Genomic DNA, 18,393 nt, shown 5'->3' on the forward strand with positions numbered 1-18,393 from the left:
ACTGTTTTCAAATAGGAAGATAAATGGGATAGAGTTTTTTTTTGCATGCTGATATGTCTTTTTGTTTTAAGAAATCACCCAGAATGGCAAAGAGACTGTGAGATTAGACCGCCCTCTGGTCTTGGCCCTTGAAAAAGGAAAACAAGGCAAAGAGAAAGCAAATCAAACATGTTTTTCAGCATGCAGCATAAGATAGCATTGTATGAAATCAATCAAGGATTATCATGCTGAAATGCAAAGCAATCACAGTTCACAAAATGAGTACATATGATTTGCTAAAGGCTCCTCCCAAGGTAAAGGAGGAAGGGTAAAGGTGACCTCCCCAAAAGGGAAGAATTTTTGTCAACACAAGGGTCATATATTCAGTTTTAATAAAGCTTTAGTACCTGTGGAGAATGTTTATGTTGTAGTGTGGGGAATGAACAACTGGCCAGTCTGAGAAGGCATACTGGTGCAAACCTTTAAAGTAACATGTGTACTATGTGTACCTAAAAGCTTTTGTACAATTCGCTCAATTTGCTAAACATTCTCAAATGAGAAAGGTTACTCTGGAGGCAAATGATATAAAGAGGTTAGGCTTAACATTAACAGACACTGAAATTAAAGACATTAGTAAGGAGATATTAGAATAAGTAAATAAGTGTTTTCAAGGGTATGGGACTCTGCTGTACCAGGGAGAGTGAAAGATGCTCCCCCATAAGCATCAAGCTTAAGGAAAGAACACAACTAGTGAGAACTGAGTAGTACCCTCAAAAGGAAGATAAGGAAGGAATCAGCCCAATAACTGATAGTACTGGATTAAGGGCTGTCAATAAGATAACACAGAATTTATACTCTGTGGCAGCAAATCCATATACCTCACTAACTTGTTTAACACCTGAGCTAACCTGGTTCACTGTTTTAGGCCTAAGAGATGCCTTCTTTTGCCTCCCTATCCACGAAGCCAGCTAGAAAATTTTTGCATTCAAACTCAAACTCACATGGTCCATGTGCCTGAAGGCTTCAAGATTCCCCACTCTGATTGGAGAACAGCTTGCGAAGACCCAGAGTCCCAGGAAGCTCCACAAGAGGAAAGGAGGCTGTTGCAGTAGGTGGACGATCTTCTAGTAGCCACTCGGATGAGGGAAGTGAGAGAAGCCTGGACGGTAAGCCTTTTGAATTTCCTAGGACTCCAAGGACGCAGAGTCTCAAAGAAAAAGGCACAGGTATTGAAACAGAAGGTAATCTACCTGGGGTAAGAAGTGAGTGCTGAGCAGCAGACTTTAAGGCAGGGAAGCCTTACGCCAAACCCTGAAACCCCAGACAACGAAGGAACTCTGAACCTTCTTAGGCATAGCAGGGTAGTGCCAGCTGTGAGTTTATAATTATGGACTGTTTGCCAGACCCCTCTATGCTCTTATTGCCAATGGAAACTGAGATCTTCAGTGGACAAAAGACGCCACACGGGCCTTTCGCCAGCTAGAGAGAGTGCCCTCATGTCAGCTCCAGCTTTGAAACTTCCAGATGTAAGTAAACCATTCTTTCTATTTTTCCACGCAAGGAATTGCCCAGGGAATATTGGCTCAGGACTTGGGCCCATACTGAAGGGCAGTTGCTTACACTTCTCTAAGCAACTAGATGCAACAGCCAAAGGATGGCCAGGTTGCCTCAGAGCTGTAGCAGCAGTTGTGCTGAATATTCAAGAGGCACGCAAGTTTACCCTGGGACAAAAATGACTGTGCTAGTGTCCCACACAGTGTCCGCAGTACTGGAAGTAAAGGGTGGCCACTGGCTCTCACCGCAGAGGTTTCTGAAATGCCAGGCCATCATGGTAGAGCAAGACGATGTAGAGATAGTGGTGACTAATATTGTCAACCCAGCTTCTTTTCTCAGTGGAATCAAGGAGAAGCAGTACACCATAGTTTCCTGGAGACCATTGAAGCTACCTACTCCAGCCGCCCAGACTTAAGGGACACTCCTCCGGATGATGCAGAGACCTGATTCACTGACAGGAAAGCGACATTGCAAAGTTCACAGTGACTACCTGAAGAGAGGTAATAGAGTCTGGACACTTACCAACAGGTACCTCTGCGCAGAAGGCTGAGATAATTGCCCTGACTCGTGCCCTGGAAAGGGCAAAAGGGAGGAGAATAACCATCTACACAGACTCAAGGTATGCACATGGAGCCATCTGGAAGGAAAGGGGACTGCTGACCTCACAGGGAAAGAAGAGACAATCCAGCTGTTGGAAGCAGTTCAGCTACCTGGAAAAGCATATTAAGGCACACCAGAGAGTGAGCTGAAAATTGGAGGAAAGAAATGAGCTGGTGGATGGAGAGGCAAAGAAAGCAGCAAGGGGTGAGGTACAGATTTTCCTCGAAGGTAAGCCATAATACAATAATACTAATCAAAAGAGACATGCAACTGCAAGGGGTGGGCTACCATTGGAAAAGAGCTAGTAATCCCTTCCCATTTTTGTGGTTACTAGTGAAGGAAGAGCACTAGAAAACACACTAGGGCCTAACTACTTAAAAGCCTTTTATAGAGTGTGGCTCCTTTCTCAAAATGACCAAGGCTGTGAGTGATACAGAGTGCATTGAAATGAAGTGTTGACTTTGAAGCAGTAATTTCCACAGGCTTTCTAGAACACACATCTGATTGAAACAATCGTTGTATCGTTGTCAGGAATTTATATATGCCACTATCACTCAGGTAAGCTGACAATGTGATCCTTGCCTCCAGACTAACCCCAAAATACCCCCCGGCCGAAACTCGGTCAGACTGGGAGAGGCCATGGGCCTGTACAGCAGTGGCAAATTAACTTTTCAGAACTCCCAAGGAAAGGGGGGTATCAGTATTTACTGGTATTGATAGATACATTTTCAGGGTGGCCAGAAACATTTCCCACCAGAACTGTCAAAGCTCAAGAGGTGACCAGATTATTTTTACAAGAAATAATAGCACGCTTCAGAATTCCAGCCACAATATCCTCAGATAAAGAATCACATTTCATTTCCAAAATAGTGCAACAGATTAGTAGCCATCTGGGCATAGATTAGGAACTTCACACCCCATACCGCCCCCAATCAAGTGGCCAGGTGGAGAGAATGAATCATTTGATTAAGCAGCAAATCATAAGACTGGGGCAAGAAGTTAATCTACCCTAGCCCAAGTTCTTCCACTAGCACTATTGCAAATTTAAACTAAATCGTGAGCTAAAGGAATGCTGAATCCTTTTGGAACGCCTTATAGAAGACCATATAGAATACAAAGGGAATGTCCAGAATGTCCACCTACATGGTGGCATTAAGCAAACAGCTCAGAGTAATTGAGAAACATGTGGCTGGAACTCGGAGCAGGGAGTTAGATAGCCTGGGGATGATGTATATGTTAAGTCTCTTACAGAGAAGACTTTGGAACCACAGTGGGAGAGACCACTTCAAGAACTTCTCACCACCTTCACTGCAATCAAAATCAAGGAGCAGAATGCCTGGATCCATCACTCTTGGGTGAAGACCCAGAAGCCCCTTCAGGAGTGACACCAGGAGACAATGGACTGAGATTAAAACTTACTCGAGCAAAATGAGTATATTGCGGTCGGGAGTAGTTCATACTTTAGTTTACAGAATTGCTTTGTATGTAATTATAACTGAAGTTTTAGAACTAGAGAGTACCTCTATCCAAAGCAATGCTGAATGGCCTTGGTCCCAGGCGTTTAATCAGTATACTAGATCCATAAGAAAACCTTCTGAGATAAAAGATTTAAACATATCTACTGTAGTAATCCACGAGAATCAGGTATATGAGGAGCAAGAATGGCAGGAACAGGAACTGTGGACACTTCAAGGAATCAGAGGAGAAGAAATCAAAGTAAAGTGCTGGGTCATCAATAGGACGGCTTATGGGAGACCAGATGTAATTAGTGTCTGAACCTCCCCTGGTGTATATGAACACCAGGAAGTCTGTGACAACCTAAGTGAATCAGACTGTTGGTGTAATTTCACCTTGATACAGCCTGTAGAAGTGACCGGCCTTTGAGCTCGAATTGCTATCAGACTTTCATTTAAATTCAAAGCAGACACTGCACCTTTTACCACAGCAGAGCCTTATAAAAAACCCATACTAGTTCAGACTCTACCCAAACTAAGGAGCCAGCTCTCCTGGTGCCTAAAACCAGGAACACCAAGAAATCAGTTTCCTTAGGTCATTTTCCAAGCCGGTTGGCTGAACACTCAGGCAATGGCTGGTAAAGGGTACTGAACTGCAGGTGGTGAATTAACCCAAGCAAGGAAGGTGATTTTCTTTATTTATAGCTATCCCTTTTCCTACTGAGATTTGGATCAGTGATTGTCCCAGTCTGAGGCAGTTGGATTCTGCTTAAAAGAGGTAGAGAGAGACCCCCCCCCTCAGAGCTCAGCAGCAGGCTGTAGGATTTTGAGCATCACTTTTGTGCTGAGTGTTTCAAGTAGGAGAAACCTGATCCCAGTTTCTTCTGAGGCACTGCAATGAATTTAGGCTCTTGTCTCAGATTTCCCCTTCATCATTTACTTGAGGCTTGGACCTGCCCTGAACACAGTCCACAGCTTGATCTTAGCTAGGGGCAAGGTGGGTGAAGTTTTGTAGATCAGGAGAGACATTCCTGCTTGCCACACATCTGGGAAATCAGCTGCTTTGGAGGGGGAAGGAGAGGTTAGATTCCCTGAGGTGTCTACATTTCAGAACAAACATCTGCTTCAAGTATGACCTAAACCTCTGTCAGATACACTTGTGAAGTGTGTCTGAATTTGCAGTGTGAGCCCAGCACATCCCTCTGGCAGGGATGGTCATGGACAGAAAGCAGTTCCTGTTCCCCATAAAAAACATCTAACTGGCATATTAGGGACAGGATTAGGTGTTTTAAATGGAATTGATTCAGAAATACTGATGAATAGACTGGCCCCTGCAGCAGGTAGCCGAACAAAATTGAAGCAGCCTTTATAGTAATCTCTATTGGCATTAGGAACTAGCCAGTGACAGATTTCAAAGTACTGCCAAAGTAAGGAAGTATGAAAAGGCCGGGGACCAAGACCACAAGTTGATAGTAGAAGCACTTAGTATAGTTCAAGATAATGTGTCTTTAGCTTTCAGTTGTATACAAGCACAGTTATGGATACAAGCAACAGCAGCTTTGATCATACGGGAAGGGGGTGAAGGTAATTTTCCAGCTGAAATTCAGAAAATTGTGTGGGATAATGCAATTGATATTGAAAGGAAGTTTCAATCCTGGTGGACTATGGTGAATTTCATCTATGATCCTGTTTCTAATGTGGCCACTGCCTTTGTGCTTACCATACATAATGCCACTGTTTATGTTATCCATCCCATCGTTGCCCTAGGATTAAACCATGAAAAAAACAATACTCTATCCTTCAGAACATAGAGTGTGGGCATGAAAGATGAATGAAAAGTGACAGACAGTAAACTTAGAATCCTGCATTACTAGAGAACAGATGGGACTCATTTGTGAAAGCAATACTCTTAATGCTCAGGATGTGTGTTTGGACACTGAACAGAGTATTTGTCACTTTGAAATTCATCCAGTCACTGACCAGAAAACTGTGCTCGTATATACTAGAAAAGGGTGTATATGTCTGAGAGCTGCCTGTGCTCCTGTGCTGCTGTAAAAATTGATAGCAATGGTTTTTATTCTGTCTAGTAGAAATCATTCTAATTTCTGTATTTGTAATTTTGTTAAGATTATCAGGTGTGATTTTTCGTACTTGGCCCCAGTGACATCCCACCAGCTGATTAAAGCTAACTACACGATGTATCACAGACTACCATCTATTCCTATTGGGATGAACCCTACATTAGTAAAACAATTAATTAAGCACCAAGGCCTATTGGAGATCTTAAAGGAAATCCAAGAAAGAAGAAAGAAAACCTTAATTACTGTCCAACATGATACAAAGGAGATAACCAGAGTTCTACAAAGAATAAAACAAAATATGGATCATCACTGGTGGGATGTGATCTTTGGGTGGTCACCTACTGCAAATGGAATCTTTAATAAGTTGTGCCACCCCATTGTAGTTTTACTAATATTAGTTGGGATAAGCTTTGGATTATCTATTATATTGTTAATTTGGGACTGGAGGCCAACGAATAGCTGTATTAACCTATTTATCAAACGTACATGGTGGAGCATTAAAAGACACTTATTGTCATGAGAGTTTTCATTAAGTAAAAGAATTTACTTATTTCCTAGGAAAGGGGGGGATGAGAGAGAGTAGAGATCCATTCTGAATTAGGTGAAGTGTCTAAGAGAGGTGAAAAGTCTGTGAGGCCAAAGCTGAAGGAAAAGTCAGATGCCGGAGACAGCAAGACGACAGAGAAAGAAAAACAGAAATGACCACAAGGTCAATTTGCCCCCGACCTAAGAATTCCTTTGATAAAGGAGAACTGGCGATAAATGTCACATGGAATGAATATGTATGAACCTATTTTGAAAAGGTATGTATATGCATTTGGAAGGGGGATAAAAAGAGACCTGAAGTCTTCAGGGGTACACATGCCTTTTGGAGAGGCTTGCGTCCGGCGTGCATCGTAATAAAGGCATACCGGGCTTTACAACTTTTATAAAATTGTGAGGTTTCTTCTTTTCTCTGCAAAACAGGGGGACCAAGGTTCTCTGCTGCAGGTGTGCTGGGTGTGTGCAGAGCAGTGCAGCCCCAGAAACCCCTTGGCTTGCCCACAGGTTGTCATGCCTTGCTGCCAGGTGTGCCCAGCTGTGGCAGGAGAAGGAGCCCGCAGCGCAGTGGGCACCGTGCCCTGCCCAGCCGGGGCTCTCTGGCACAGAGCAGCAGCAGTGCCAGCGCCGTTCAACCCGCTCCTGCCTTGGCTTCCCCTGGCACACAGAAGCCTCTGGAAATCAGCACCACCAGTGGCGTTCCCAGCTGGGAGCAGCTGCTGCTGGCAGGCAGATGCTGCCAGTTCAACTGCTGCCAAAGGTGAAGAAAGGCAGAGCAGAGGAAGAGATGTACATACAGAGCAGTCCTGGGAACATCCTATGAACATGCAGATATATGGGGTGATTTGTTAGGAATTACTTCAGCTGCTATGCCAATAGTGCTTTCTCTCCTGGTTCTGTACAATGCTTTGGGCCATTTTCTTGGTCTGGTTTCCTTTGCTTGGGTCCCATCTGAGTGCTCAGCTGGGGTACAGGCTGTAGGTGCTTGAGGGACTCTTGGAGTTCCTCTTGGATCCCTGAACAACAGGGTTTGGCCCATGAAGGGAATTTGTGCTGCTTTGTGATAGAGAAGAACTTCCCAGGCTCTTTTGTGTTTGCTGTAGGGAAGGTTGGTTATTGCTTTGCATAAATTCAAAGACCAACATGGAGTGTTTGCTTTGTGATGTCAGGGCATGGTTGCTACATTGTCGTAGTGACATCAGAAGGTTGCCTTGGTGCACGGAAGGCCTGAGTGTCAGAGCAGTCCTAGCACTTGCTCACATCAGGAGAACCCTCCTGGTTGGGGAATTTGTCAGTGGGCAACTGCCCACTGACAAGAGCCTTGTTTTTTCTATTATTTACCTAACTTTCAAAAATGACAATATTTCACCATTTGGCCACAGCAGCTTTTGCTGTGTATGGCATTTCTTTCTTCATGTATTACGTGACACACTTCACCCGTAAGTAGAGGTTTCCCTTCTACTTAGGTTGGGGTGTAACCTAACCTGGCTTTTGTATGTCTTCCTGCTCTTTCTTGGTGACTGAGTTGATTTTGAAAGAGAAAGAGCATTAGGATGCCACTGGTTTGGTAAAGCTCCTGTCAAGGCGTTCAGCTAAAAAGGGGGTGTCTGTAGCCAGAGGGGCAGCATTTGCAGGGGAACCTGCAGGGCTTCCGTTCTCTCCACAGGAGAGACTGTGGCGGTAGGGTCTGTCATTTCCTTAATTTGCTGTGAGAAGCAGGACAACTTCCAAAATGCAGACTGGGAGGCCTTCTCAGAAGGCCTTCTAAAGACTTTGTAGTTCTCCCCAGAACTCAAGGAAAGCTTCTTTTATTCTAAATTTTGTAATGAAAGGATTTGACTGTCCATTTTGACTCCTGACTGAGTGCTAAAATAGTGATTCCCTTTGCAGTGAAGTGCAAACACCAAAGCAGTGAGTGTCGGCTCCTGAGTCCTGGAGCTGCTGCTGTGCTGTTACACAATAGAACTGCCACAGCTCAGAGGGATTTGGGGCAAGCTTTTCTGGGTGATTGTTTTCAGCAACTTAATGGGAATTAGTGCATGCAACTTCTTTTTTTTTAAAAAGTACCTGAAAGACAGGAGAACAAAAGCTGCTTTATCTGTTGGACAGAACAGAAGCATTGAGTGTTGAAGAACAATTTGCATTTTCTTGATCACATTTTTATTCATTTACTGGCTAAACAGGCTGAAGTGTAGGCACAACCAAGATTATTGTCCTGATCTCTTGCTGGCTGTGTGAAAGAACTATGTCACCTGGAGGGATGTTGATAAAGAAAAATACTCTCTGTTTGGGTTGACTTCTTCTCTTCTGTGGGATTCAGCAGCCCAGGCAGTTTTCTCACAGCACTTGTTCATTTCCCTTGCCCACTCCAGATCACATGATCCTTGTATTCAGAGGGCTGATTGTGAGGTGAGTGAGAAAGGAACATTTCATGTTCCTGGTGCTTAAGAATTGTAGAGCAAGCTGTGAGCTTGACCTGTGGCAGTAGAGTGTAGAGGGCCAGCTGGGCAGGCTGAAAGAAAATCCATTTCCATGTCTGCAGCAGCAATAACAAAGGCATCGCTGGCTATTTCCTAATTTTCCATTTCAGAACTTTCAAGGACAGAAAAGCTCATTTTGCAGAGAGAATATTGCTACTTGATAGTAGCCAGGGCGTAATGTCTAATTCAGAACTATTAGCAATTCTGTTGAATTAGCCCATTTAAATTTAGTCGCAGTGACTTAGAATCCCATTGTTATCAAAGTTTCTGATTTGTCCTTAGCAGAGCTGGTTGTCAGCTAGGGCTGCCCTGCTCCTGCCCTGTCCCCAACGGCTCTGCAAGCACCTTGAGGGGACACAAAGGCTGAGCCAAAGGGTGAGAATTGCACAAGGGGCTGAAAAGAGCTCCTGAGGGCTTTCTGTATTTTGATGATCCCCACAGTGGATTTGGGGCTGAGTCCAGGACCCTCAGGCACTGAGAGAAGGCTGAAGAAGCTGCTCAAGGAGTCAGAAGCAAAACTCCAAGTCCTTTGGAACATCACTGGGCCCCACTGAGGGCAGGGACTGACAAAGGCTCCCCAGGGACTGCGGAGAGTAGATCCTTGAGGCCAGGATTGCAGGGAGTCAAATGCTCCGAGCAGGGAACTGCAATGCTGAGCAAGATCTGGGCTGGGCTGGGGGAAGCAGAAAGGCCAAGGCCTGAGCCCAGCCTGGAACAGCAGGGCCTGTCCCTCACGGGTGGCTTGGGGTGGTTTGTGGGGCAGTGGGATGTGAGGGGCAGCAAGGACAAATGTCATAAACCTGTGTGACACTGCAGATCCTCAAGGAACCAAGTGGCCAGTGGGACACTGTGGGGCCTCATGGAAACAAGGAGACCATTGTGAAACTCGGGGGCCCCATGGCACCAATGGTCCATGGTGACCTTGTGGAGCTCGTAGTGTCACAGAGGAGCCACTGTGACACAGCAAGGGCACATGGAGTTGAGGGGCCATGGTGACACATCAGAGCTTTGTGGAACCACGACTCCATTGTGACATTGCAAGGCCCCATGGAAGCACGGGACCATTGTGACACTGCAGGAGTAAGGGGAACACTGTGACACTGCAGGGCCTCATGGAACCAAGGAGACCCTTGTGACACTGTGGGGTCCCATGAAACCAAGGGAACATGGAACAGGTCTGGCTGGCTGGGCCTCCTGGCAATCACCTGACAGGTCTGGTTGACCTTGGCATGTCGAGGGCTGCTTCTCATCAGCCCGTGAAGCATTGGGGCTCTTGGCTTTCCTTCCTAAGGGAGAGGACTGTCCTTCTCCTCCAGGGGACCATGGCCAAAATTGGTATTCCTCCTCTAAATTTCCTTATATGCACAGATTGTTCTCAGATGAAATCTGCCAGAAGAGACAGGTCTGCCTGCCTTGGCCACCCAGGGGCCACCTCTCATGTGCCTTTGAAACCCTGGGACCATGTGCTTTTCTTGCTTAGGAAAAAAAAACATCCATCTCAACCAGGTGCCCATGGCCAAAATTGGGAAACTGCCTCTGGAATTCCCTATATCCAAGGACAGCTTCCAGACAAAAGCTGCCAGTACTGACAAGTCTGGCTGGCCTTGGCTTCCTGAGGGCTGGCACTCATCTGCCTCTGAAACACTGGGGCTCTGTGCTTTCCTTCCTAATAAAAAGAACTCTTCTTCCTGTCTAGGTGCTCATTGCCAAAATTGATGTTCCACCTCCAAAATGCCCAATGTCTAAGGATATCCCCTAGATGAAAGGTGCCAAGAGCGACAGGTCTGGATGCCCTTGGCCTAAGGTTGGCCACCCTTCATCTTCTTCCAAAACACTTGGACTTTTCACTTTTCTTTCCTATAGGAAAAAAAAAATCCATCTTGACCAGGTGCCCATGGCCAAATCTGCCATTCTACCTCCAAAACTCTGTATATCCAAGAATTGCTCCCAAGTTAAAACTGCCAGGACAGACAGGTCTGGCTGCCCCTGGCCTCTTCGGAGCTGCCTCTCACCTACTGTCCAAACACTGGGGCATAGTGTTTTCCTTCCTATGGCACTGAACAGTCCTTCTTATCTGTGCAGAAATGACCAAAAATGGGATTCCACCTCCCAAAATCCCTATATCCAAGAGTTGCTTTCAGACAAAAGCTACCAGGACAGAGAGGTCTGCCTGGCCTAGGCTTCTGATGGCTGCCTTTCATCTGCCCCTCAAACACCAGTGTTTTGTGCTTTCCTTCTTATCAAAAGCACGATCCTTCTTCTCTAGGTGTCCATGTCTGAAACTGGGATTCCACCTCTAAAATTCTGAATATCCAAGGGTTGCTCCCAGGCAAAATATGCCAGTACCATCACGTCTGGCTGGCCTTGGCCTCTGGTGACTGCCCCTGCAACACTGGGGCTGGGGTCTTTCCTTCCCATGGAGATCCCTGGGACACTGTGGGGACCTCATGGAACCAAGGGGAACATTGTGGCACCACTGGAGCCCATGGAACCAAGGGGCCATGGTGACACAGCGGGGCTTCATGGAACCCAGAGACCATTATGACTCTGTGGGGCCTGATGGAACCATGGAGACCCTTCAGGGCCTCATGCCACCAAAGGGGGATTATGACACCTCAGGGCCTCCAGGAAGCAAGGGACCATTGGGACACTGTGGGGCCCCATGGAACCCAGGGAACATGGACCAGGTCTGGCTGGCTTGGCCTCCCAGGGGCCGCCTGACAGGTCTGGCTGATGTTGAGATGTCAAAGGCTGCCTCTCCTCAGCTCCTGGAGCACTGGGACTCTGTGTTTTCCTTGCTATGGAAAAGAACCATTCCTCTTTTCAGATATGCATTGCCAAAATTGGTACTCTCCCTAAAATTTTCCTATATGCAAAGGTATCTCTCAGAACAAAATCTGCCAGCTCTGGCTGGCCTTGGCCTCTGGTGGTCACCTCTCATCTGCCCCTGAAACAGTGGATCTCTGTCCCTTCATTCCTATGGAAAAGAACCAGAATTCTTGTCTAGGGACCAAGGCCAAAATTAGAATTAGGCCTCCCAAATTCTGTATATCCAAGGATTGCTCCCAGACAAAAGTGGCCAGGACAGACCGGTTGGGCTGGCCCTGTCCTCTGGTGATTTTTTTGGGTTATTAGCTGAATGTTTTCATTTGAAAACACCTTGGAGAGGGCCCAGAAATCTCCCAAAGAGGAGTTTTGAAGCCTCAGGCAGATGACTAGTACATATGGACAAAGGAGTTCTGTTCTCTGTGCTGTTGTGGTGATTTTGCATAACTGAAGTACTGTTCTAAGAGAAGCTACTAGCAGTTTCCTCTGTGTCTGACAAAATAACCAATCAGTAATTAGCTATGAGAATTGACAATCTGTTAAACCACTAAGGAAACTGTGCACGCCTCTGTGAAGACAGATGCTAAAGATCAAAAAATCGCTGGGGTTCACCCGCAAGCCCTGGGCAGGGGGAGGAGAAGCCATCAGCCCCCGGCCGTGCTGCTGCTGTGTTCTGGCCAGACTGCTGAGATCCTGGCCCTCCCCCCAGTGCAGCCCATCCTGACACAGCCCCAGAGCAGCCACTGCAGAAACCTCCATTGTAAAACAGCTCCGGCCACAAGCACCGAGCCCGGCCGGGGTCACGGAACCATCTGCAGGTCCCGGGTGAGATATGAACTTTTTCAGTGCTTCCATCCTCCCTCGAGTGAGAGAAAAGGACAAAGTGCAGGCTCATAGAGGAGCAATATGAAGACCCCAAGGTCACTGAAGAGGAAGCTGAGTCCCTGATGGGAGGGATGAGGAGATGTCCTGATCTTGGGGCTGAAATCCTCTTGTAAAGCTATGGAGAAGGATGTAATTGATACATCAGACTCTCTTTTTCTCTATAACGCACTAAAAAGTATGAGGAAATTACTTATTCAGTAAAGCCTTCTATGGTAGAAGCTCTCTGGCCACAGTGAGAAACACAACTTTTCCAGGCATTGTTTTGGAAAAGCCTTTGGAGAAGATCAGAAAAACGAAAAAATTCTTAGCTTAACTTGCTGCACTTGGTATTTTAAACAAGTTGAATGTTTTATGGAGATTTGTTTACCAAAGGGTGGGTTCTTAATTAGCCAATGGTGATGGTGTTTGGATTGGAGGACCATTTAGGTCCACCTGTAGCAAACTGGGGTATAAAAGTATGGCTTTCTTAATAAAGATTATTGATCAGCCTTCTGTGAATCATTGAGTCAATGTCTATTATTACCCGGCTGGGAGCCCTTAACATGAGAAACATCCATGCTAAAGTAAGCAAATGTTGAAGTAGCTGTGATCGCATGAGAAATTTGAACAGAGAAAGAGAGAAGAGTGTTGAGACCCTGTGCCCTCATGAAGAGAAGAAGATCTCTGTATTCAGAGATGAAGATGATTTCAGAAATACATGAAGAGGACTTTTGGTCTTCAACAGCTCATCTTTAAAATAATACCCCATAAGCAGACATGGCTTATGAACACAGCTATGGGAAAAGTTGTGGAAAAAATGGGAGGGACTTCACAATTGCAGATTTGCCGGGCAGCTGCTATTCACTGAAATTGAGAGCAATGAGAGAATTATTTTCTTATGGAGAAGTCTCCATAGGATGAAGGAGAGACTCCTCTCCCCAAGAGAACTGAAGAAAGGCTCTTATAGAAGTGGTAAACTGACTGAAACCTTTAGGTTTTGTCTCATTACATTGTCAGTAACAAAGAAAAGGTTTTAGAGAGAGAAGTATTCTAAAAGTTTTGTTCTGATTCTTATTTCTCTTTCTTTGAGTTACTATTAATAATCTTTTCTTTATACCCTTTTAAAGTTTTGAGCCCACTTTGCCTTTCTCCTAATTCGATCTCACAGCAGAAAATCAGTAAGAATAGTCTAGTGAGTGTACAGGTAATGTGCCAAAACTTAACCCCCTACACTAATTGATGCATTGGCTAAGAAATCTCATATTGGTGATCCAAAACCACTACAGAGAACTTCCTGATGAACTGCATGAGAGCAGAGGGAAATCAAGACAGAGCCATGGTTTGTCAGTACTTGCTTGATCCTAATGAGCAATGTGGTGCATTTGGAGCTGAGCCCTGGAACCTCAGGGCATGAGAGGAGATTGCACAAACCTTTACAGGAGTCAAAGTCAGAGGAAACACTCAAAGCGTCTGAAAGCATGAATAGGTCCCACTGAGGTCCATCCCCAACGCAGGCTCCTCCTGGACTCCTTGGAGGAGTGAACTGGAGGCCAGGATGGCACTTAATGCTCTCAGAGACTCAGTGTGGAAAGGAAATTCCAAAGTACCTTAAAAACCTTGAGTATCTCAAATCATTGATGAGCCCCACTGAGTGTCAGTACAAAGCTCTCAAGGGACTCATTAAAGCAGAAAATTGGGGCCATGATTGCAGAAACTTCTCATAGAGTTTGTATGAAAAGTGAAACACCAAGTACCTTAAAATAACTAAAGTACCTTGAGGCATTAATGAGCCCACTGAGTGTTGTTACTGACAAAGGCTCTCAAGGGACTCAAAGCAGATAATTGGAGGTCATGTTTGCAATACACCTCCCAGAGACTCCAAGTCATAAGCAAAACCCAAAGTCCTTTGAAAAACTCTGTGAGCATGAAGGAGTCCCTAGGGTCATTCCTGAGCAAGGCTCCCCAGGGACTCCTTCCAGCAGATCCTTGAGGCCACTGGGATGTGGGCTAGGGGTAATGCTGAGGGCAGGACAAGGGGCTGACAGTGCCCAGCCTGGCTGGGGCTGTGCCAGGAGGCCCCAGTGCCTCAGGACAAGGTGTTTCCTCCCAGCCCTTGGTGGCACAGACCCTGCTGTGCCCCAGGGCACCAAGACTTGGCTTCCCTTTGTCCTCACCTGTCATCACTGCCTCCAGTTCTCTGCTCTGCCTGGGGCCTGGGGACACTTTCTCTGTCGTGTCCCTGAGTGGGATCCATTAACACTTCAAGAAACTTTGGAGTTGGATTCTGGCTTGGAGTTCTGAAGAGGTTGAGTCAGCTCCCTCTCAGGGACTGATATTCAGGGCCTGAGCACAAAGCCCCAGAGGCTCATTAAAGTCCTTGTGCTGTGTCTGTGCTGATGAGCTGGGCTGGGCTCCTGGCACAGAGGCAGCTTCTGGTAACCTAGCAAAGCTTCAAAAGCACATTTCTCTTGATGAGCAGCTCTTCTGCCAGCCCAGCAGGGCTGGGGCACTGCCTGCAGCCACCCTGGGCACAGCACAGAGGCACTAAGAGCTTCAATCAGTCAGGGCTGGGAATGAGAAATACCTGGGGCAGAATCACTGCCAGCCCTTGGCACAGGAACCTCTGGCTGCAGGACAATGCAGCTGCAGCTCCTGAAGCCATCTCCTAAAGCTGGAACATCCCAATGCCTACAGACTGTGAGTACAATTCTGAGTATTTCTGGTGCAGGGGAGGTGAAATGCTCACGAAGCTCTGACATGCTTAGGGGTTCCGATCAGTCAAGGAGTATTTCCAAGACAAGGATTTTTATAAGAACGTGGAAATTGCCAAAGATTTTTTATTCCATTTCATACTACTGAACAAGGGCAGGGAAGGGGGTATAAATATTAAAGGCTGATTATGAATTTTGACTAGTGTCTGAGACATTCGTACTGTTCCTATTAGTGATCAATAGGTTCACAGGAGATCCCTAATGTGCTTTCAGCCACTCTGCCCATGGACAGCACCAGCATCACTTTTGCTCTTAACCATCAGGCTCAGTCTGAGCTGTCCTTTCTCCAGGCTGCAAAGAGAACCTGCCCCCAGCCAGTGCCCTGCAAACAGGCAGGGTTCTGTCAGGCCGAGGAGAGTGCACAGAGATTTGGGGTCTGTCAGTACTGGCAGGGAGAGATCAGGCACAGGGAAACACCTGCAGGAGGAAAATCTCCAGGAAGCAGAGAGAAGATCAGGCAATGAGAGAAAACAAAGCCCAGCAATGCTGTGGCAGGGAGAGTTTAGAGATGTCCATAGGAGCCCCTACAGTGCAGCCCCTCCCTCTGAACAAGCCCCCTCCCTCCTGTGTCCCCAGCCAAGCCTCTGCCCTCAGGGCTGGGGCTCCAAGGCATGCAGCCCCTCCTGTGCAGGCAGAGCTGCAGCAGAGCCGTGGGGCAGCTCTGCAGCCCCGGGCCCAGTTCCCTCTGCAGAGCACAGGGCTGGGAGCAGCTGCCCGGCACTGGGGGCTCTGGCAGGGGGCACAGCTGGCTCAGGGTGACGCTGTCCCCAGTGCCCGGCTCTGGGCTATGCTGTCAGTGCAGCCAGGGAAGGAGCTGCGTCTCCCTTCATCCAATGCCAGCATAAGGACACTTTGAAGTCTCCCTGAGATTTCAGTCCAAGCTAGGAGCTTCAATCCAGGGTGCAAACCTCTCCTAGAGCATCTCTGAGTTATAAGATGGATGGGAAAAGGCAGAGGTGTTCTGACACTGAAAATGCTGCTGGGTTGTTGAAATGAGCAACGTGAGTCCTTGGCTACAAATGTGGAGCTGGACTGTGGGGGATCCATCTGCTCTCAGCAGTACCTGGTGACATTTTAGGGGAAGCATGGGAAGGTGGTCTCCCTCCACCTGGGAAAGGTTAAAGCTGAGAGAAACTCTGAACAGGTCAGAATGACAGACCATCGCCCCTCACCCTTCACTCATCACTTTGCCACCCAGAACTTGCTCTGTTGTCCCTGAGTGCAGTAAAAATATTGAGGGTTTCTGATATCCAAGAATACCAGGAGAGACATGGGGGGAGCTCAAAAACAATGACTCAGAAGTCTTAAACACAGCAACATGTTAATTTTCAATAAAAATAATCTGTGCGTGTTACAGAGGAGGATTTGTAGGAAATGGCTTTGGTTTTGGTTAGAGGTATCTCCTCTAACTCTGCACTGTCCTTTGTCCGTGAACAGATCCCCATGTGCAGCCCCAGCAAATGTCCAACAGCAGCTCCATCAGGCACTTCCTCCTGCTGGCATTGGCAGACACGCGGCAGCTGCAGCTCCTGCACTTCTGCCTCTTGCTGGGCATCTCCCTGGCTGCCCTCCTGGGCAACGGTCTCATCATCAGCGCCGTAGCCTGCAGCCACCACCTGCACACACCCATGTTCTTCTTCCTGCTCAACCTGGCCCTCAGTGACCTGGGCTCCATCTGCACCACAGTGCCCAAAGCCATGCACAATTCCCTCTGGGACACCAGGAACATCTCCTACATCGGATGTGCTTCTCAGCTCTTCTTCTTTCTGTTCTTCATTGCAGCTGCGTTCTATCTTCTAACCATCATGTGCTACGACCGCTATGTGTCCATCTGCAAACCCCTGCACTACGGGACCCTCCTGAGCAGCAGAGCTTGTGCCCACATGGCAGCAGTTGCCTGGGCCAGTGCCTTTCTCAATGCTCTCCTTCAAACGGCCAATACATTTTCCCTGCCCCTGTGCTATGGCAATGCCCTGGGCCAGTTCTTCTGTGAAATCCCACAGATCCTCAAGCTCTCCTGCACACACTCAAACCTCAGGGAATTGGGGCTCCTTGCTGTTAGTGCCTGTTTAGCATTTGGTTGTTTTGTGTTCATGATTTTCTCCTATGCGCAGATCTTCAGGGCTGTGTTGAGGATCCCCTCTGAGCAGGGACGGCACAAAGCCTTTTCCACCTGCCTCCCTCACCTGGCAATGGTCTCCCTGTTCATCAGCACCTCATTTTTTACCTACCTGAAGCCCCCCTCCATCTCCTCCCCATTTCTGGATCTGTCAGTGTCAGTTCTGTACTCGGTGGTGCCTCCAGCCTTGAACCCCCTCATCTACAGCCTGAGGAACCAGGAGCTCAAGGCTGCAGTGAAGAGACTGATGACTGGATGGTTTCAGGACCGTTAAACTGATGGTCAATTTCTGCCAATCATTTGTAATAAAAGTAATCTTTGATACTTCTTCTTGGTTTCATTTTGGTAGTCCTTTTTCTTAGTTTTTCTTCTTAATGTTGTCCACAAAGTAATGTTATTGTTTGTGACATAGCTCATTTTGTTTCTCTCCAACTTCCCTGTGACCACAGACTCTGTTAATGAAGGGCTGTTCTCTTGGTGGCTTTAAAGGAACTAAAGGATCTCCCAGCAGAGTGTTCTGCAGAGATGCCCTATCGTTGCCTTCTCTGGAGCTGCACCAGCAATGTCTGTGTGCAGAGCTGGGGGCAGATCAGCGCTGGCACAGCAGCTGAGCCCAGCAGCAGCAGCACTTGGTATTGCCAGTGCTGCTGCCATGGCCCTGCCCCACTGCCCTGGTGGCCCTGGTGTTGCTGTAGGGCCTGAGTGCTCTCGGGGCTGGGCACAGTCCTGGGGGTGGCAGTGCTGGGGCTGCAGCAGGGACAGGCCATGGGCACTGCTGGGGCAGCACTGATGACTCAGGCCAGGGCCTGGGGCTCCAGGCTCCTTGCCCAGGCTCTCTCAAGATCATGGCCAGGCCAATGCTCAGCACAGAAAGAGCCCGTGAGCAGCGCCAGGCTGGCTGTGGGCAGGCTGGGGGCAATCAGCATGGCTGGGGCTCTGCAAGGGCCCTGGGGCAGATGGGAAGGAGCAGCAGAGCAGGGGCTGCTCCATCCCCAGTGTGCTGGACAGCCCAGGGCAGCATCCCAGAGCGTCCTCATGGAGCTGCCAACAACATCCCCCCTCTGCAGCCCTGGCCTCTCCCCCAGCTCACACAAGTGCCCCATCCTTGCAGGCACAGACACAGCA

At 47.5% G+C, this 18,393-nt stretch overlaps 2 protein-coding genes across 2 annotated transcripts in view; one reads left to right on the forward strand and one right to left on the reverse strand.

Annotated features, from left to right (window-relative positions):
* The window catches only part of LOC132076992 (zinc finger protein 420-like), a 98,494-nt gene that overhangs the window by 14,305 nt on the left and 65,796 nt on the right, over positions 1 to 18,393 (reverse strand). The gene's annotated exons all lie outside the window — the stretch shown is intronic.
* LOC132076923 (olfactory receptor 14A16-like) lies at positions 16,610 to 17,542 on the forward strand. Its single transcript, XM_059478346.1, has one exon. The coding sequence runs from the start codon at positions 16,610 to 16,612 to the stop codon at positions 17,540 to 17,542; it is 933 nt and encodes a 310-aa protein (XP_059334329.1).

The sequence above is a fragment of the Ammospiza nelsoni genome, chromosome 9, assembly GCF_027579445.1.
Source record: "Ammospiza nelsoni isolate bAmmNel1 chromosome 9, bAmmNel1.pri, whole genome shotgun sequence".
Lineage (NCBI taxonomy): Eukaryota > Metazoa > Chordata > Aves > Passeriformes > Passerellidae > Ammospiza > Ammospiza nelsoni.

Bases quoted from the DNA above. Each gene is read 5' to 3' on its own strand.
- LOC132076923 (XM_059478346.1), top strand. From the start codon at position 16,610: ATGTCCAACAGCAGCTCCATCAGGCACTTCCTCCTGCTGGCATTGGCA.